This window comes from Rhagoletis zephyria, unplaced genomic scaffold (assembly GCF_001687245.7).
Source record: "Rhagoletis zephyria isolate East Lansing unplaced genomic scaffold, Rhagoletis_zephyria_1.1 Rzeph_scaffold_03253, whole genome shotgun sequence".
Taxonomy (NCBI): Eukaryota; Metazoa; Arthropoda; class Insecta; order Diptera; family Tephritidae; genus Rhagoletis; species Rhagoletis zephyria.
This window is the reverse complement of record NW_016160336.1, coordinates 8276-20993: the sequence shown is the minus strand read 5'-3', so window position 1 is coordinate 20993 and position 12718 is coordinate 8276. Positions and strand designations below refer to the sequence as shown.

At 33.4% G+C, this 12718-nt stretch overlaps 3 protein-coding genes across 5 annotated transcripts in view; 1 reads left to right on the top strand and 2 right to left on the bottom strand.

Moving 5' to 3' along the window:
* LOC108368682 (diuretic hormone receptor-like) overlaps nt 1-2987 on the top strand; it is an 18953-nt gene extending 15966 nt beyond the window's left edge. Inside the window, exons 8-11 of the mRNA XM_017623574.1 lie at nt 2-102; nt 792-910; nt 2099-2149; nt 2922-2987. Of these exons, the coding sequence (XP_017479063.1) occupies nt 2-102; nt 792-910; nt 2099-2149; nt 2922-2967 (317 nt within the window). The 3' untranslated portion in view covers nt 2968-2987. The remainder of the gene's footprint in view (nt 1; nt 103-791; nt 911-2098; nt 2150-2921) is intronic.
* A 3096-nt stretch (nt 2988-6083) lies between these two features.
* On the bottom strand, nt 6084-7871 carry LOC108368681 (uncharacterized). Its single transcript, XM_017623573.1, has 2 exons — nt 7680-7871; nt 6084-6227 (listed from the first exon to the last, which is right to left on the bottom strand). Exons 1-2 carry the CDS (start codon nt 7869-7871, stop codon nt 6084-6086), a joined length of 336 nt encoding a protein of 111 aa, XP_017479062.1.
* An 855-nt stretch (nt 7872-8726) lies between these two features.
* The window catches only part of fdl (beta acetylhexosaminidase fused lobes), a 9062-nt gene continuing 5070 nt past the window's right edge, over nt 8727-12718 (bottom strand). For 2 of the 3 annotated variants that reach the window (XM_017623570.1, XM_017623572.1), the window contains exons 5-8: nt 12011-12234; nt 11855-11949; nt 11021-11115; nt 8727-10935 (exon numbers count right to left, since the gene is read on the bottom strand). In XM_017623570.1, the coding sequence (XP_017479059.1) occupies nt 10776-10935; nt 11021-11115; nt 11855-11949; nt 12011-12234 (574 nt within the window). In that variant the 3' untranslated portion in view covers nt 8727-10775. The remainder of the gene's footprint in view (nt 10936-11020; nt 11116-11854; nt 11950-12010; nt 12235-12718) is intronic. The other variant, XR_001848406.1, reaches the window with a different exon arrangement.

Here is a 12718-nt window from a genome sequence, read left to right as displayed (position 1 = left end):
TTATTCGGTATCACGTATCTCATTGTTCTTTTTAGTCCTGGCGGTGATGGAATCACACAAAATATATTTGAAAATCTGCGTGTCATCCTAATTAGTACGCAGGTATGTGTGCTAATACATATGTATGTATGTACGTATGCATTACAGTGGGCTCTAAGTGACTTTTTCGATTTTTCGGAAATGTTTAATTTACCTCTTAAAAAAAAAGGTTAACAAATCCTCATCTCTTTTTAAGACTCATCTAATACCTTATTGTAGACGTGTATCTTCAGAAATCATATTTCTGTAACCGCGCTGTTTTTTTTTTTGGTCTTCTCAACTTAATGGTGTTAACGTAAACCTTATTGCCGACTTCTTATTACAAGATCTCTTTATTTTTCACACAAAACTCTACTGAATAATTTCTGTGTTTTTTTCCAAATTTAAATATGGGTTGCTGTCATCAGAATATCCTTTGAAATGAGATTTCATATGAATTCATTCTGGGTCAGTTTAAGAGAGTTGTGCTCACATAGCAGTCACATAGTGTCCTTTTTGGATCACCATAACAACCCTTATGTCAATAAGAAAGATAAGCAAGAAAACTTGAAATATATAGTCAAACTTAAGGCGGATGCATCATTTTAGTTCAGAACTTTTCGTCTAGAATGATGAATCCGCCTTTAGTCTCTTTATTGAAAGGTGAAAGGAGTGAAAGCTTCGAAAAGAGAAGTAATTAAACTGCATATTTACATACAGCCATATTTTTTTTTAATAAAAAAACGATAAGAATAATGTGTTCTTTCACACAGGGATTCTTCGTGTCCTTATTATTTTGCTTCCTGAACTCGGAGGTGCGACAAGCTTTACGACATCGCTTCTTGAGATGGCGGGACAATCGTAATTTAGGAAATGGCAATCGCAGTCGCAGGTAAATATCACAAATTAGCGCTTGAAAGCAAAAAATTGGCGTACATTTTTGCTATATATGTACATAAATTAAAAATATGAGCATAAACAGTTGGCGATTTAAAAACTGGGCATACATTTTTTTATATATTTTTTTAAAATGCTTTATTTATTGTACATACAATTTTAGTTATTTAAGAACTGGACATAATTTTTTGGTTATTTAAAAATCAGGAAAAATTTGGTGATTGAAAAACTATGTAGTTTAAATGTTTAAATTTTTTTATAAACTGGGCATAATTTAAAAGCAGGATATAAATTTGCTGCCATTTAAAAATTGTACATTATTTTATAGTCAATTTATAATGGAAAATAGTTTAAAAACATGAAGATCGATTTCCGGTGATTGAAAAACTAGACAAAGTGTTTAGTAATTTTAAAACTACACATCAATTTTTGGTCATTTGAAAACCGGACATAATGTTTAGATAACTGACAACTTTTGACACATTTAAAAACTGGACATAAATTTTTTGTTTACTCAAAATTGGAAATACATTTTTGGTAATTTAAAAACTAAACATAAATTAGTAACTTTTTAAAACCCGAATACATATACATATTCCAGTCATTTAAGAACTGATTTGAGTTTCTTAAAACTGGCAATACTTTTGTGGGATATCATTATTTATAATAAATCAAAAACATGACATAAATTTATTGTCGTTTAAAAAATGGGCATACTTTTTTTTGAACATTTTCGAATCTTAGAATATATTTCTCTTCGATTGGAAACCGTCCAGTTTTTAAATTACAACAAATTAATTCCACTTTTGGTTTTAAATTAAATATACCAAGTTTTTAAATTACCAAAAATATTGGTTACTGTACTGTTTCAAACGCGGTACAGTGAAACCTCCATATAACGAACTTTGATAAAACAAAAAAATCTATACAAAAATATTTCTGCGGAGTCAGTTGAAGAAACCTCGTTGTTGTGAAATATTCCATACAAAAATGCTCCATAGCTTTAGCGAATAAATTTCGAGCATGAAAATCTACGGATATATTGGAAAAATTCGCAATCTTCTATAATGATTTTTTTCTAAAATTTTTCATTTTTTGTTGTTTTGAAACTATAGATATTTATAACAAAACATTTGTCCAATCCCTTCAACTTCACTTTATTTATAAACCAAATCACTTTCAGATATCGTGTCTCCAAGGACGACTCGCATCGTTCAAGAACTGAAAGCTTACGGTAAGTAGTGGAGGAGACGGTGATGTAAATTTTGTGTTCTTCTTCGGCTTTTTTTGTCTACAACATTTTACCCTGTTAAGTTCATTAATAATAGTGGTTAAAAAATTATCATTTACGTTCGTTCAAAAATAGCAGTTGCGGGATTGAAATGTTAAAACAAAAATGTTAGGCACAAACTATTTTATCGATGAGGAAAAAAGCGATTCTAATAAACGAGCAAAATTGAATTTTGAGGGTTAAACTATTCTACAAAACTGTTTATTAAAAAATTGTACCAGGCACTAAGTTTCCAAATCTATGCTACTGATTGATTTCATTTAAGCGCCAGACCGTTGCTTATTAATTGGCATCTCACACCCACGATTGAGAGAATACAAAGGTTGCGCCGATCTCGGACCGCTATTCCTCTCTTAACGAATTTGACAGAATCGTGGTTTGCATGACGTCACACTTGCGCAACTTGTTTACGTTTTCCTTGCAACATTTTTTCTTCTTCTTCCATTCTTGCTCACGTTTTGGCATTTCTCTCTCGCAATTGCACCAGTGTGACGTCACACAAAAGTTATTCTCAAAAATCCTCTCTGATCGGCGCAATCTTGTATTCTATCATTCTTGTCTCACACCCATATACCAAAAAAAAAAAGTTATTATGTATCTTAAAAAACAGCTTGTCATACAAACCACCTGCCATTAGTTTTATTTATATTTGTATAATTTTGATTTTCTTTTTTACTTTTATATTTATTTATTTATTTTTTTTTTTTAAATCTAGACTTACATCAAGTAGCCCCGTACCAAATGGATTTAACCACGCATAATCTGTACAGAGTCAAAAAACCGAAACCCAAATCATACATAAAGGATTTCAAATGACGAGTCGCTGATGCCCAAAAAAAAACCGCGTTGAAGAAAGAAAATGTGGGAATAGTAAAGAAGTGCATTAAAAGTGCTGGCCAACTTTTTTGCACCAATTTTTCGAACTCGATGTGATAATAACTAATTATTATTATTTTGAAAATTTCATAAAAACTTTCGATCTGAGATTTTTTTATTAAATTTAAACACATATTAGATTTATTTATCATTAAGTATGATTTATTAAAAAATCTTTTGATTTTTAGTGTTTATTGAAAATTTCGTGTATATGCATGTATGTATGTATGTAATATAAATAACAAAATAATGTAAATATATATATGGTATTATTTTAAGTAACTATTTACAAAACTTGTTTATATTCTATAGAATCGAAATTCAAGGTACCACACTTTATGCAAAAAAAAAAAATCTACACAAAACCATAATTTTACTATCCAAAAAAAAACAGTTATTTGGTTCTACTCTATCAGAAAAGTACTGCTCTACAAATTTATGTTCTTTTATATTTCCGCGCTCCTCTTTACAAATTATGTTCTGTCGACATCCCGTAGTTGTCCGTACTACGGAAGTCTGTATTATGCCATGCCTCTGGGTTTTCCAGTGCCATCTAATAGTCCACGGGGATCCAACTGCATGTTACATACTTGAGAAACAGCCGACCAATTGTCTTTGCGCCAAGTGCTGCCAGAGATCGACTTGAGAACATTGTTGCGGTTCTGTCCCGTAGTTACACTGTAGGAACGCTAAAGTGACACAAAAAACGCAGATGCACGTAACCTTAATTTTGGGCCGTACATTGCGGATCTGTACAGATTTTGCTAGATCAGGTCATTTTCCTCTAGGTTTTTTGATTATGAGAAAAGTTACTCATACGCCATGTATGTAAGAGTATGGCCACGTACGATATGGCGTGTTAGTAACATTATTTCCCGTCCCTGTTTCTTATAAAAAATTACTGCCCATTTTCATTTGATCATTCACAACTTGGTTATTAATGCATAGATTTTCATTGTTAGTAGCTTGATTTTTTTTTTTTTGCAAAAGAACGGACCTTAATACAAACGAAACAAATTTACAAGAAATCTGTTATATTTTACTAGTTAAAGCTTATTTTTGTTTGCATAAAAATGAAAATATCTTGGGAAACTGACCTGATCTAGACAACTTCTACATATTGTAACGTTAATATAGAAAGGCCCTATCTCACATCGTCGCTGAAATACAAAAAGTCTTAACTAGCTAAAAATCTCAAATTCACTTTTTAATTGATTATGATGCTTTTACATCGTTTTATGCAATACATAATTTTAGTGAGGCTTTTTTGCGTTTCAACGACGATGTGAGCAAGGGCCTTTCTATATTAAGGTAACGATATCGAAGCTTCCGCAGCCACCAGAGCTATTCACACGGATCTCATACGGTGACGACTGCTCTACATATATAATGGCCTTCGACAATTTAAGGGGTTACCTTTAGCAGCTTACTCTCTGTATAATATTTTAACAGTACTGGCGGAGCACACAACCCTATGGGACGCCTCTTTAATTTTCCCCTGTTTCGTGTTTAATCCCGATTGCTGACTACTCAGATAATTCACCGTCCGTCGTTTGAATCCGAGTGGGACAGAGCTGAAAATAATAATTCAAATTTTTTTATATAAAAATGAATAAAAAATATTTGGTTTGTTTTACTTCTTACATAAAATAGCCACTAAGTTTTAATTACTAATTCAAAATCTGGAGGTATTTTTAAATCCTTTACGATATTTTTGCTTCAAATTTGACTTATGTATTTCACTATATATTCGTACTGTTTTTTTTTTGCATTTGCATCGCTACAGCACCGAGGAATTTCTGGTTTGTATGCGCCCTTAGCACAACTACTGCTCCAATTCGATGAAGCGAAATCACTCGCATACGCGTACCGATTACGTTTGAAGATCAGCTGAAACCATTAACGAAGACTTGGAAGACTAAACATGTGGCGTACTTCGACTGTAAACTCATCGATATTTGCTGAAATTACATACCCACTAGGAAAATAGGGAAGCAACTTACTAGGTAATTCATGTTTTTTCAGCTTTTGGTAAGTTGTAAAATAACGTGCCGCCGAAGTTGTTTCCGAGTGCCGAACTACTCCGAGCGGCTGCTCTACATTCTATATACCTTACTTGGTAAAGCGGCTCATAAGTATGTCTGATGAAAAATGTACATTCTAAATTCCTAATTTCATAAGACGGCCACGTCTTTGTTAAAGTAAAGTAGATTTGGCAGGCAAGTGGTAAGGAGCGCCGGCTGAAGTGTAAGTTGCTGGATGACATTGCCCATGATGACAATTTTAGTACTAAAAGCTGAAAGAAAACATGGATTACCTTGTAAAATGCTTACCCAATTTCCCAGTGGGTAAATACGCGTTAATAACTGTATATGTGTATGTATTTATTTGTGTATTTTTTTACAATTTTTTAACCAAAACTAGTAATGTTATTTATCTAAATATGAAAAATGTACCTTAGAAATTTTAAACTTTATAAAAAATGTAATAGAATTACACACATATGTACATAAATAGTATGTGGAGATCTAAATGTATTTACTTCAGTTTACTGATAAAATATAAAATCGCATATTTATATACAAGTACAATATTTATTTATTTATTCATTCCTACAGTTTTACAAACATATCAGTGTCAGTTAGATGTGTGTGTGTGTGTGTGTGTAATAATTAAATGTTTGTTAATCTACTATGTTCAATTCTTTTATATTGCTGTATTTTTTATGTTTGTGTGTAATATCTTTACTTTTATTTTCGGTTTGTTTACTTAAATAAATGTTTTTGTACAAAAAATGTTAACAATTTCAACTGATAAAATTATAATTTTACATGAATACATAATAATAATTTTAAATGAATACATATTTATAATGCATTTAATACCCGTTAGAGTGTATAATTAAAGTGCAAATTTTTAATTACAAGAAAAATATGTATACATACATTTGTACAAATATCTAAGATAAGTATAAAGATGTTGTCTTTCTAGTCTAGTCCATTTAATATTTTTTTATAATATCCACCAACTGCTTTCGTTTTTCTGCGAGGCAATTCAGAAAACTTTCTTTATTATTCGTCATGTAACAATCACACAGATTTGATTGCTTGTATAGTTCTTTCCGTTGCTTGAAATTTATAAGATGCTTAACGGATGACAATGTGGGCAAGTATGTATTTGGAATCGCCAAATATGGAATAAGCAAAAACAAAACGCTAAATGCAACAAATATTTTGCAATGCAATATTTTATAAATAGTCTGTGTGTTTCTCAAAGGCTTGGTTGTATACTATACATATCAAAGACAAGCGAAAGTACCAATGAGTCAAATTTTGAGTAAGCTCATTAAAAGCCAACAGCTTGGACACTAATGTATGAAGAATAGGGTGGTGCTTAAAATATCAACATTTAAATTTGTATTGGTCATCCCTTTATTTTGTTTTACATATCTACAAAATAAAGATACCCATGGAAATTTTAAAACTTAGAAACAAATTTAAGGGTTTGAAAGAAATATTTTTTTATCGTAAAAATCTGATTAAGTTTTGACTAGAAATCTGATCAATTTGACGTATTATTTAGTTTTTACTATACAGATGCATAAGGTCGCTGGTCAAAGTCAAAATTTTGTTGAATTTTTCAATTTTTCAAATACTGGGAGCGACTTCTAAATTATTATATTTTTAATTTTAAAATTTTGTACGTAGAAAAAACCCATGATGTTGCAATTTTAAGGACCACCCTAGTGAAGAGGTATAAAGTCATCGTAGCAAAAAATCCATAGCTTGGGTTACGAATTGCTACCCCTGCCAGCATTTGCTTCCGATTTAGCCTATTCCGTCTATGTGCTATTTCAAACCAGCAAAAATTGCCCATTGGTAAGATTTTAGGTCATCACTGAAACAATCGCATTTTTTGAATAGCATTAAAAGCCTTTAGTTGTGTTTATTTCGTAGGCAAAAACTTGCAAAGTATGGGAAATTGAGAGAGCGAAAATAACAGCTCAAGGTGCTAGTTGTTACCCTATGAAATAACCCTTGACCCGGTCATTGATATTCCCTCGGATAGGTAGGGTTACATTAATGTACTTGGATGTGTATCAAATCTAACCTAATAAAACAAATATTTAGCTGGTAGGCATTTATTGCACTGATCTTAGTGCCAGAGCACGGCAGCATTCATTGCAATGAAATTGCTAACGAGCTGGCCCAAAACGGAACGTTTCTGGGTACCTACCTGGTTATTGGACTACCTCTGAGCTATGCATATCGTGCAATGCTATAGAGTCAATATGAATTTTTGAGCCACCTATAATATAATGAAGGAGACATCTCGACTGACTGCCGTTTCCACATTGGACATTGGGCCCCAGGGTAACCCAACTTATCAGATAGACCACCTATGCCGTAACTTATCAGATAGACCACCTATGGATCACCCACCCTTTTGGGAGCACGAATATAAACGTAAAACCTTTGACAACATTTGCGGGCCCGTTTTGGATTATATCTCAAATCTTCTAGCGTGTCGAACCTTTCCCAAAAATCGAAGGCTTAAAAGTTAATTTGTATAGTTGAAAAATATCACAAATACTTACAGTCCCACCCGCACATAATTCTCTACCCGATTGTTTCACCTCTAACATCTCTAGCGCGACAATAAACTTTCTAAACTCGTTCGCTTCATTTTCGTACAGTTCATATCCTTTCGGATCTGTTGTTCTTTTTGCATAAACAGACTGGCACTCGGTTTTTAAGAACGAAGGACTCCATGTCTCTGAATAACTCATGTTTTGTGGTTGAGTAAGGTCCAGTTCACATGTATAAAAATCGGTTTGCGCTGCTCCTACTGTGATCAAGAACTAAAAGAAATACAAAGTGAAATTTCTTTTATTATTCGTTTATTGGTTAGGAGGACGTTGAGAAATTATATGCTATTACAGTCCACCAGCGAACAATCACACTTACCAGGACGATAACTAAAATTAATAATAGAAATCTAATTTCCATTTTCAAACGATTTTTGATGTTCTTCTATGCCTCAAAATTGAAAAAGAAAAATATCAAAATTTAATTAAAACTAATGAAGTTTATTTAATTTTATAAGTACATACACATGTACATAAACATACCCTCTAGGAAAAGGAAACATTCCTCTATGCATGCTGTACAGTTTCCAAAGAAGCATGGAGTTATTTGCTTTCGTTTAAAATAATAAGATGTAATTTGGTGGAAACTGTCCTCCTCGCTGTCCATGAAATGCATGGAGAAACTTTTTTGTAATTATGAAAATTTTGATTAATGTATAGACTTCGCCAGTCGAAACCGTCATTTTAAGGCATTGTTGACTTCCGTTTGGGTAATCCTTCCTGATTCGTCACTGCAATGTGTTTACTCCTGAATGTATGAAGGTGTCGTGCTTGGTTGGGTTGTGCTCATCAAGAACTGTTTTCGCATATCAAATTTCATAAAATTTCTTGTGTGCTCAGCCCCACGTGAGCTATTAAAGTTCACAGCAACTAATAGGCAGTCAAAGCTTATGTCCATATTAAAGTCGTTGACACTAAAGTCGGTTCTACTTAACCGGAACGACCCAGATTTATAAACACTATCACTCCAGCATCACTTCACAAATCAAAACAAAGTTATTTTCATTATTTTCAATAAGTACTTTATTAATCTTCTACCGTTACAATATCATTTTTAAAAAAGAAAACATTATGTATTACTATAAATATTATGACTGCCTAAGATTATACGATTCACATAAATCTTAATACGTACTAACTTTACATGAGTTAATTTGTATACGCGATTCTCAGTACTTAAAGTTATTTATTTTATATGTAGGTATGTATGTATGTATAATTTTTTGTATGTCAAATCTTGTAACATTTTGTGTAGGTAAATTTTTGCCCTTACTTTTTGATATATATTTTAAATTAATTTTAATGTTCATTATGCATATGGCTACAGAGAGCGTACCTAATTTATTTAGCAATTAATGTATAGTCACGTAAATGATTTTAAAATGAATATTGTTCTATTTTATTTATGGTATACATGTAGGTATTTATCCATATGTATACCGAAACCTGCATGCATACAGACCCAGAGATATATGTATAATTAACAGGCATACAGACAAACACATTATAAATTAAATGCTCAATTTTTACATTTGCATATGTATAAATGTGTACAAGCAATGTAAGTTTGTATGTGTAGAGAGCAAAGTGCAACACATTTGCATGAAAGAGAGATTCAAAAGAGCGCGTCAATGGAAGAGTAAAATATTTAGCAAATCTTTTGTTTGTTTAGTTAATGCATTGGCCGGCATAGTTTATAAATATCGAGTATAAAATTCAAAACCAAAAGGTATGAAATATAAAAGAAGCTTCACAAAGAGACAATTGGTAAGTATGTATGTATGTATATGTATAACGACTTTAACTATGAAGTAAATAGGTAGTAAAACAGCAATATTTTTAATAGCTTGCAGAGAGCTTTTAGTTAAAAACTAATAAAAAAAAAATATTTTAAATTAACTGCTCCAAACTTAATTACAACTAGCTTAAGTAGGTTTCATAACATTAATTTAGTTAATTTATACGAAAACCGCCAGTTTAATGCTTTATAAGATTTTTTTTTCATGTTTTTGTTTTACATTCTCATTATCAAATAAGGTCACATTGTATCACTAAAAATCACTTAAAACTAGTAGCTTTCCCTTTCAATTTATGCTAATGTATATTTTCTATTAAATCTTTAAAATTATGTTTCACTATTCTGCAAATTTTGTTCGTGCCAAAGCCAATAATTTTATTAGAATTAAAACAAACGCAATACATTTTCTGTGTCTTTGGCTTTGAGCGCATGAGTTGTTGGTGTTCCATTATTTGCCTTCACGTTCGGGGGCACGCATGTGCGCAAAAACGTTCCAACACGCTCGACATTGTATTGCAGCCTATAGCTTTCTTTCTCATGCACAATGAAATGATATCACAATCATCGCGCATACAAACGCAAACAAATGATAATTGAAAATATCAACGATATACGAAAACTCACTAGGAATTTCTTCAAAAGGACATGCATATCGGTGTTCTTTCTGTCTTCCAGTTATTTACAAATAAAAATATAATTTAACTAACTTGTTCTCGGTAATCTACATTTATGAAGCAAACATACGTATATTATTGAGTGTGCGTAAATATAGGTATGTATATACAAATGACTTGCGCAAAACATAATATCAAAAAAAATCATACACATTTGTTTGTATGTGCAAAATTAGTTGAATTTAAAATATATGTACGTTAAATAAAAACAATTGCACTAGTAAAATTTAAAAAATAAACATATTCGAATATAAATTAGATTGCCGCTTCGTGCCATTTTTACATGCTGTACTTTTATGCTTTTTTAACCTCGTTCACTATTTAGCTTGGCACAATTCAGCAAATCTTTTACGTATACATGTCTAATTTTCTTAACCTAGCAATATAAAAAAAAAAAATCCTCAAATAACTTTAACAAAATAAAATTCAGACAACTCCGGCATGAACATGAACTTTCTCACTGTTTAGGCACAAATCGTTCCAAACTGAGTTATCAGAATTTCTAAATTTCTTGCGCATACTCGTGTACATACTATGTACAAATGCAGACTGTTTCAGCGATTAGAAATAGTATCAAATACATTCGCCCGGATGCTGTGCACAGAATTTCGGGAATATTGGTTCTGCTTCCAAGCCCAATTCTACGAGTCGATTACGAAATACGGACATACGCTTGAAAACGTCCTGTGGCACCACATCGAATTCCCGATCATCGTCAAGATCACTCCATAATCTGCATAGAAGATGAGACAAAAAAAAATATATAATATTATGTAATGTTATACACTTTAATTTAAAGAGTAGAAAAATATATTCACCTTTCGCCTAGCGCAGCAGCACGTGGCCATAATCGATTATCCAATTGATACTCATCGGTTTGCTCTGTCCACATACAAGCTTCGCCGCCCAATACCTGAAAGGCAAAAACAAGGAAAATAACTATGAAGTTAAAGCTTAGTGTATATTAAGGAACGTTTACAATGTCAACTTGCAGTTGAAAATGCGTTGTTTCTTTTTTTTAAGTTCTTCTGCATGCATATCGGCTTTGAGGTGTAAAGTTTCAGTTGTATTTGAAATTAAGAGAGATTATATAATAGAGAGTCTGCCTCAAACTACACCAACTCTCGGCATATGAATGCCGCTTGAATGCCCCAACTGCTCAACTTCTGGCTACTACAGCAGACTAAATTCGTACTTAACATACGACTCAAAACATCTCTTCATATGCCCGCAACAACCAATTCAATAAACGCCCCTCTATCCCTGTGGTCAAACCCCGTCGGAGTTGGCACGCTTCTTAGGTCTTCCGTTCGTTGGGAGCTTGACGACAACGATTGAGGTACAGAAAGGAATTTATATGCTGTTACAACAAAACTTACTACCATCGACCTTTTGCGCTTCGTAGAAAAAAATGCAATTAGTTTTAAGGCCGTTTTCTCGTACGTATCTTAAATGTAACTGCCCCTTTATAAACATCAACTGATTATTTATGCATTTCATCGATAAAGCAGTCTTAGCGAGGCAAATACGGAACATGGTTCTCACAAGGAACAAACACAACTTCTAGCTCAATGCCGCCATAAAGCTACACATACTAGAACTAACTCAAACTCTTCGCAATGTATAAGCTTTATTCCATGCGATTAAGTTACCTGTTTACGCTGCGCTTTATTAAGTCGCATACGCTCCCATGGTCTGTGTTTGTAGACATTCTGCCAAGTGCGATAAGGCGAACAGGCACCCTCTCCTGCAAACACAAAATGTATATCATTTATACTCACACTCGGCTTATCTGCTCATATACTTACCTGTTGAACGCCAATTACCAAAACCACAGTCTAGGTACCAGGCGTCGACGTGTGAGAAGATCACATTGAAACCGTTATCAATGAGATCATAGTTCTCCTGCCACGTACTACCGCCCCATACTTGCACAGCGAATCGGCTGTTTGGAAGACATTTTGTGTTCGTCAGACCACTGGACCAAACACTCACTACGCGTGGTTCTACATTGTTGTTGGCTATTTTCAGTCTACAATTAATAAAAAATAAAATATTAGAAAAAAAGGTAGGTGCCACAGTTTCTCGCGCAGGTAAATATTATTGCTTAACATATGTATGTACTTACCGTGCCAACGCATTGAGCATAAAATCACACCACAAACCACGCAAATCTGTGTCATTGAAGTACTGTCCCCAGCACTCTAGATTCACCTCATCGCCGCCAAGGTGAAAATAATCTGTCGGACCGGTAGCATTCAATAGCTCCTCATAGAGGCGCTGCAGTACCAGGTAGGTGTTATTATTTTTAGGATTCAGTTGCCCACAAGGCGGTTCACCACAATAGAAACTCCAAGGCTGTTGATTTATACATAAACTCAGTTCGCCGAGGCCACGTTTCGGTCCCCATTCCCAACCGTTACCAGCGTGCGCAGGCGCATCGATTTCAGGCAACACCTGTACGCCATGTAGTCGGGCAAATGCCGCCACATCGCGCACATCCTCAGGTGTGTAGG

Coding starts and splice junctions, on each gene's coding strand:
- LOC108368681 (XM_017623573.1), bottom strand. CDS start 7,871: ATGAGTTATTCAGAGACATGGAGTCCTTCGTTCTTAAAAACCGAGTGC. Junction 6,228..7,679: donor AATTATGTGCGGGTGGGACT/GTAAGTATTTGT, acceptor TCATCCGTTAAG/CATCTTATAAATTTCAAGCA.